Source organism: Pelecanus crispus, chromosome 14 (assembly GCF_030463565.1).
Source record: "Pelecanus crispus isolate bPelCri1 chromosome 14, bPelCri1.pri, whole genome shotgun sequence".
Lineage (NCBI taxonomy): Eukaryota > Metazoa > Chordata > Aves > Pelecaniformes > Pelecanidae > Pelecanus > Pelecanus crispus.
Window position 1 is genome coordinate 6062833 of NC_134656.1, and position 7274 is coordinate 6070106.

The 7274-nt window shown below is 56.8% G+C and overlaps 1 protein-coding gene across 1 annotated transcript; it reads left to right on the forward strand.

Moving 5' to 3' along the window:
* The first annotated feature begins 482 nt into the window (after positions 1-482).
* Positions 483-6712, forward strand: APCDD1L (APC down-regulated 1 like). The gene is made up of 4 exons (XM_075721355.1): positions 483-507; positions 1366-1495; positions 2878-3436; positions 5948-6712. Exons 1-4 carry the CDS (start codon positions 483-485, stop codon positions 6710-6712), a joined length of 1479 nt encoding a protein of 492 aa, XP_075577470.1.
* Positions 6713-7274: the final 562 nt, after the last annotated feature.

The window sequence follows — 7274 nt, forward strand, 5'->3', positions numbered from 1 at the left end:
TCTCCCTATAAAGATCACAGGATGGCTCAGGTTATGTAGAAGTATGTATGTGGCACACAGGGACTAAGAGGAGCAGTTGTGACTCTGTGTCTTGATCTCCTTGACTGAGGCACGGGGTGTGCCAACGTTTAGCATCCTCACCCTGTGGGAAGGCGATACATACACATTAGATCTTTCTTTCCAGCTGACAGGCAGGCTGGAAAGCAACCTGTGTCCTGACCCTTGGTATGGAGTGAATAACAGTTGGCTTGAAGATGTCCAGCGCACTGCTAGGCAAATTGCAAAGTACAGCTAGAGCGAGTGAACCCCGGCTGGGCCCATAAACCCCCGGCAGCCCTGGGCCGGGCTGAACACCGTGAGGCCGAGGGCCAGCGGTACGATAGCAGAAAATCGGTGGCATTTCAGGAGGGGCTTCACTGAGAGCTCGTTTTGTGGTGTCATAAAGAGGCAAATCCCACGTTTCTTACTGAAGCAAACTCACGATGAGCGCAACAGAAGTTTGCTTAAGTAAAGAGCGAATAACATATAGGAATATACATACATATATATGCGTGCATGTAAAGGTCTTCAGGATTTAGCTGAGTGTTCACACATTCCCTAAGCCAATAACATCCGTTGTTATGGGAAATGAGGTAAGTGACAGAATTACTGTCCTTATGGCGGGCGACAGGCGAGTCTAACGTTCCCATGCTGTAATTCCCTGTTTCGGTTACTGCTTCAACAATAGCTTGAGAGGGAGAGAACACGAACAAAGAGCACTCAGTGTTATTTGGAGATTTCATCGAAAAAAGAGTTGGATTCAGATGAGACCCAAGTTGGAAAACAGTAAAATAAGTAGTAAAATAGTGTCCCTAACTAAGAGCTTGCTGCATAGCTAACGCGGTTGGGGGTTTCGTTCTCTTAGCTAGCTCTTGTAGCGAAGGCAGCCAAAGGCGTTTTTCTAGGCGACGGCGTGTGAGGTGTTTCTGGGTGGGTGCGGCGGGCCGGACGCCCAGCGCCGGGCGCTCGGCAGGAGGCGAGCGGGGCCTGGGGGGACCCGCCGGGACCCGCGCTCCGCCTCGCCCGGGGCCGCAGCGCAGCCCGCGAGGCCGCGTACCCCGGGCAGCCGGTGCCGGCCCCCGGCACAGCCCCAGCGGGACCCCGGCCCGGCCCCGCCGCGGAGCCGCGCAGGGCGGGAGCGCAGCCCGGGGCGGCCGGGGGGCGAGCCTGGGGGGGGGGGGGGGGCGCAACCTCCGCGCTGCCCCGCGGTGCTGACGGCCTCCCCCCCGCCTCCCCCTCCTCTTCCCCTCCCTCTCTCCCCCCTTCTCACCCCCTCCCTCTCTCCCCCCTTCTCTCCCTCTCTCCCCCCCCTCACCCCCGCCGCAGCCTGCGCGGCCGCGGAGCCGCCGCTGCGCTGGGAGCCGCGGTGCCGGCAGCAGCTCCGCCACCTGCAGGACGGCGCCAGGATCGCGGCGCGGCTGCCGCCCCGCCTGGAGGGGCGCTGGGTCTCCACCGGGTAAGGGCGCACCCCAGCCCCGGGTAGGGCCCCCACCCCCGGGAGCGCACCCCAACCCAGGGTAGGGCCCCCCACCCCCGGGTAGGGCCCCCACCCCCGGGAGCGCACCCCACCCCCGGGTAGGGCCCCCACCCCCGGGAGCACACCCCAACCCCGGGTAGGGCCCCCCACCCCTGGGAGTGCACCCCAACCCCGGGTAGGGCCCCCCACCCCCGGGAGTGCACCCCACCCCCGGGTAGGGCCCCCACCCCTGGGAGTGCACCCCAACCCCGGGCAAAGGAGCGCACCCCAACCCCGGGTAGGGCCCCCACCCCTGGGAGTGCACCCCAACCCCGGGCAAAGGAGCACACCCCAACCCCGGGTAGGGCCCCCCACCCCAGGAGCGCACCCCAACCCCGGGTAAGGGCTCTCCGCCCCGGGAGCACACCCCCAACCCTCGGGCACACCCCCTGCCCCGGCAGTGCACCCCAAACCCCGGGTAAGGGCCCTCCAGCCCGGGAGCGCACCGCAACCCCGGGTAAGGCCACCCCGCCCCTGGGAGCACACCCCAAACCCCCGGGTAAGGCACTCCCCAGCCCCGGGAGTGCACCCTAACCCCCAGGTGGGGCTCTCCCACCCTGGGAGCGCACCCCAAACCCCTGGGTAAGGCAGCCCTGCCCCGGGAGCGCACCCCAACCCCGGGCAAGGCCCCCTGCCCCGGGAGTGCACCCCAAACCCTGGGTAAAGGAGCACACCCCCAACCCCGGTTAAGGCACCCCCACCCCGGGAGCACACCCCCAAACCCCAGGCGCACCCTCTGCCCTGGCAGTGCACCCCAAACCCCAGGTAAGGGCCCCCCTTCCAGGAGCACACCCCAAACCCCCGGGTGCACCCCCCGCCCCAGCCCAGCCCCTCTGTGCCACTCCTGCCCCCCCGCCCCAGGCTGGGCTTGGTGGCAGGGAGAAGGCAAATCGCTGAGCAACAAAAAGGAAGCCTGACCTCCTCTCTCCCCCTCCCCAAGCACCCACCGCCAACTGGAGGGCGGCCTGAGGCCCCCCTGAGCACCCTCTTGCCCCTCTCCCCGGTTAGGGTGCAGCCGATGAGCACACCCAGCTCAGATGGGCAGCGTGGCCTTCATCCCCCCCTGCCCCGGCCCTCCTCCCTGGGGATGTGGCGTAAAGTGCAAGATCCTCTGCCCGGCACCGGCACATTTTGGTAGCAGATGCCCAGGTCCTACAACCGCCCAAGGGTGGCCACCGGGTGTGGGAGGCTCCTGCCCATGATGCTGCTCCCACCCACGCTCGCCCCTCTCCTCCCGCACCCCGGCTGCCCCTGGGGAGGGATTTCAGCCTGCACGCCCCTGGCCGTGCACTGTGGCGGCTCAGGACTGCCTTCCTCCCCAGGTGCGAGGTGCGGCCGGGACCCGAGTTCCTCACCCGATCCTACCTCTTCTACGCCAACCGCCTCTTCAAGGCTTACCAGTTCTACTACTGGGACCCCTCCTGCCGCGACCCCTCCTACTCGCTGGTCATCAAGGGCAAGCTGCGCCTGCGCCAGGCCTCCTGGATCACCCGTGGGGCCACCGAGGCCGACTACCACCTCCACAAAGTCGGCATCGTGTTCCACAGCCAGAAGGCCATGCGGGAGGTGGCCGCCTGGATCAACCAGACCTCCGGCGAGGGCTGCAGCGGGTTCCTGCCCCCGGGGCGCACCTGGGCTCCCGGAGCCCTCTACGAACTGCTGAGCGCCAAGACCGAGCGCGACTGCACTGCCGCCCTGGGCTTCGCCATGCACGAGCTGAGCCTGGTGCGAGTGGAGAAGCATTACCAGCCCGTGCTGCAGCCGCAGCAGAGCGGGAGCCGGCTGGTGGAGGAGCTCTACCTGGGGGACATTCACACGGAGTGGGTCGAGAGGCTCCACTACCGACCCACCGGTTACCAGCGACCTATGCAGAGCGCTGTGGTAAGGATGATGTCTTTATGTGGTCCCCTCATGGGCTTTGCCAAGCACGTGTTATTTCCTTACTGTTAAAATACCGCCTGCCTGCACTCAGCCCCCTTCTGTCCCGAGGAGGTGCGGGGCTGGAGGTGCGGGTTCCCAGGGTGCTACCTGGGTGCTCGGCGGCACGTGGGGCTCGCTCTCTCCCTTACCGAGAGGGCGGGACTGGGGTGGGTGAAAGCTCACCAAAGCCAATGTCAGGAACAAGCCTGCGTAGGCACGGGCCTGGAGTTAATGGCTTTTCTTTGGCTCTGTGTTTTCCTAGGAAACGCAGTTTCCTAGTTTCCCGCACCAAAGTCAGTGCAAGCTTCGGGCTGCCCATCATTAGAGGCTGCCTGCTCTGCCGTTTGTCTTCCTGCCGTCTCTCTCACTCTTTGTCGTGTCCTCCAGGTTGAGAGAGGAGCAAGGAAGCAACATCTGCCATTAAATCATTACTCCTCGGTGTAATGCCATTAGAAGAGGAAGTTGCCTTGAATACAATTATGTTATTACACAGAAATCAAACTTTCACTTTGATGTAAATAAAAGTGAGCAGCAGGCTTGGTTGCATTTTATTTTGTTTTGTTTTGTTTTTTTATTTAATTTTATTTTGCAGCAGGTTAGTTTATTTCCAGGAAAGCACATTTCTATCTGAATCATAGCTAATCAATTCAGAAATGACTGAGCAGTGAGATGGGCTGAAAAAACCTCCCTGAACTTTACCAGATAGAATTGAATTAACTGAAAAACAATTATTTTGGGGGCAGCATTTCCCCACACCCCGAACTATAGCAACTGAACTCTGAAAAACACAGAGTAACACCCCTTTCCCCCTTGAAAGTAACATTCTCAGGCTGGTTAAACTTGTGTTATCTTGGGCCAAAACCATATATATGAGCAAAACCAGATGGTAAACATAAACACTTTTAAAAGTTAATTTAAACCCAAACCTAAAGATACTGAAATTCACTCTCTGAATATAGCACTGTAATTAATCAGCTAACAGCTCTCCAATGGACCAGCGCATGATGTCACCACTTGGCGATAATTAGAAGCTGCCATACATTAGAAATAACTTCACACGACTGCTTTAAGCAAGTAAGATTTGTGGCTCCATGTCTATAGTGATAATTTTATTGGGCATAGGATTTTTCTTCTCTCCCCCCACCCCCAAACATCCATTTGCTTGGGCTAGTGAGGGTTACACAGCTATGTTAGGAATTATTTTTTAACCCTCTTTATGAAAATATCACTCTTTTTCCCTTAAATTTATATCTGTTTTAAAGAAACCCATTCTCCCCAAATTACCTTTCATTATCAAAGAATTTCCTGTCTAAGGAGAGCATATATATTTGCCAACTTCTGGGATTATTTAGCCGTAATGTACTGTGTACTGTCAGCGCTCGTTAACGTGACAGTAGCAGTAAAGCAAGCTGAAAATGACTAAATTACAGTAGACTCCAATCAACTTGCATGTAAATTACCCACCCTGCAGTTAACTACCGAGTTATTTAACCTTGTTGCATACGGCAGTTCAGTAAAGATTAGCTCGTGTTCTAGAAAATGATACAATGTTCCAACCCTGGTTACTTAAAAATAAATCAGTTGTGATATATGAAGTATAAGGAAAAGTTCCAAGCTGCACAAAACCCCCCTCCTGGCGTTGGATCGGCTGCAGGACTGGTTTGACTCAGAGCTCGGCACGAAGCATGGGCAGAGAAGCAAAGGTCAGCTCCTCGTTCTGCCGCAGGTCCTTTCCTTCTCTCTCCGGTGCGATGCCCGTTCCGGGTGCCTGGCAAACCCCTGCCTCCCTCTGTCCCTCCCACCCGCCTCGCCTGCCGCCCGGATGCGACCTGCAAACGCAGCCACAGATGTGGGAGCATGGGCAGGGGTCTGCGTGGCTGCGGGAGGAGGGGGGCGAAGGGAAGCGGAAGGTGCCGTGCTTCTGGCCATCCTGGAGCGGCTGCCATCAGCGGGGTGCAGTGCAGCCACAGAAGCCTTCCCTTGGGAAGGTTTCACAGCCTTTGTGACTGCTGGAAAGACTGCATTGTTTTTTTCTGAATGGGTGCAGAAATGCGGTGGCGTAGCTGACATCTCCCTGCACCCTCATCCTCACCCATGCGTACACGCAGCAGCTCGCAGTGGAAAACTTTTGGGGGAACAACCTGGATGGCCTGAGGGAGTGTTCCCTGCCCTTCCGGCGTCTCTGCCCTGGCCCCGTCCCCCGTCCCCCTCCCTGCAGCCTGTCCTTAGCGGCCCTGGCCCAGGGCAGAGCCCAGCCCCGGGGCACAGACCTCTCCCTCCTCCCTGGCGCACCAGAATAGCAAAGAGCCCGGGCAGTGCTTTATCTCCCTTAATCTGCTTGGATGTCTTGGGCCAAGTTCATTGCAGTTGAACGTTCTGCTGCAGGAGAGGGGGGTTTCAGCTTTTAAAATACTCTGACAGGGCTTTTTGCCTATCAGTTTACAAAAACGGTTGTGTTTTTGTCTTTTGCAGCACCATGTGCATCCTTGCCCGGCCTGTGGGATTATATACAGAGCTGATGAGCACCACCCGCCCATACTACCCGTCCGAGCTCAGCTGCCGATGCAGCTCAGCGGCAGCTGGGTGAGCACCCACTGCGAGGTCCGACCTGCGGTGCTTTTCCTTACCAGGTACTTCATATTCCACGGTAACAACCACACCTGGGAGGGTTTTTACTATCACTACTCCGACCCACTCTGCAAACAGCCGACTTTCACCATCTACGCATCTGGGCATTACACCCAAGGCATCCCCTCCTCCAAAGTGAGAGGTGGGACAGAGCTGGCTTTTAAGGTCACACAGGCTCGGGTGACGCCGATGGACCAGGTGACGGTGATGATGCTGAACTCCTCAGAACCTGGGAGCTGCGGGCTGACAAGCTCCTGGAGTGCTGGGGTGGAGCAGGATATAACACCCACAAATGGATGTTTGGCTTTGGGCATCAAGCTGCCCCACACGGAGTACGAACTTTTCAAAACGGAGCAAGACGCGAAAGACCGCAGCCTGCTGTACATTGGCGAAAGGCCCACGGACGGATCCAGTCCCGACAGCCCAGACAAGCGGCCCACGTCGTATCAGGCACCTCTGATTCAGTGCGCTGGAGCCTCAGAGGAATTCTCTAACTATGTTAGTCTAAAATACTTGGGAAAAAAGGATGCTAATGGGAACGAAGCACTAAAACCTTTGCCTGTGGCCTTTTTATTGTTTATAGCACTTCTGTTTTTAAGATGGGACTAGTTATCTATTCAGGTACGGCACAGAATTCAGATAGTCTTGGTGCTAGCGTGACTTTTATATCCTTCAAATGAGCACATCTGGAATCGGTTTTACTCAGATTTGGAAACACTTTTTAAAGAAAACCCCAACAACAGCGAACGAAGCCAAGAAGCTATGCCTGGCTGCATACTGTTTGTCCTGTGGCGTTATTGCCTCAGCTCCCCTCTTCTTTGTGTACAAATTTAATGTAGTGACATGGATGCGCTGCACGTTGCAATAGATAATTTAGCAATATGAGGGGGAAAAAGCAACATCAATTACAGTTGCTGCTTTGAGCTTTTGACATTGCTAAGATTTAATCAAGAGCTTGATTCAGATGTAATTCAAACATCCAAAGTGTCGGCTGCTGAGTTTCTTTGAGGTTAAGTTCCCTCCCATCATACTCCTTAATGCTGTTCTTGCAAATTTAATCTGCATTCAGATAAACAGTCAGCAAGTGCTCTGCTAAGGGCACGGTTAATCATGCCTTTCTCAGTTTACAGGCATTTTCTGTAGTTTCTGTGTACCTACATGCGCAAAGATG

Coding starts and splice junctions, on each gene's coding strand:
- APCDD1L (XM_075721355.1), top strand. CDS start 483: ATGAGCGCAACAGAAGTTTGCTTAA. Junction 1,496..2,877: donor GGGCGCTGGGTCTCCACCGG/GTAAGGGCGCAC, acceptor CTTCCTCCCCAG/GTGCGAGGTGCGGCCGGGAC. Junction 3,437..5,947: donor GACCTATGCAGAGCGCTGTG/GTAAGGATGATG, acceptor TGTCTTTTGCAG/CACCATGTGCATCCTTGCCC.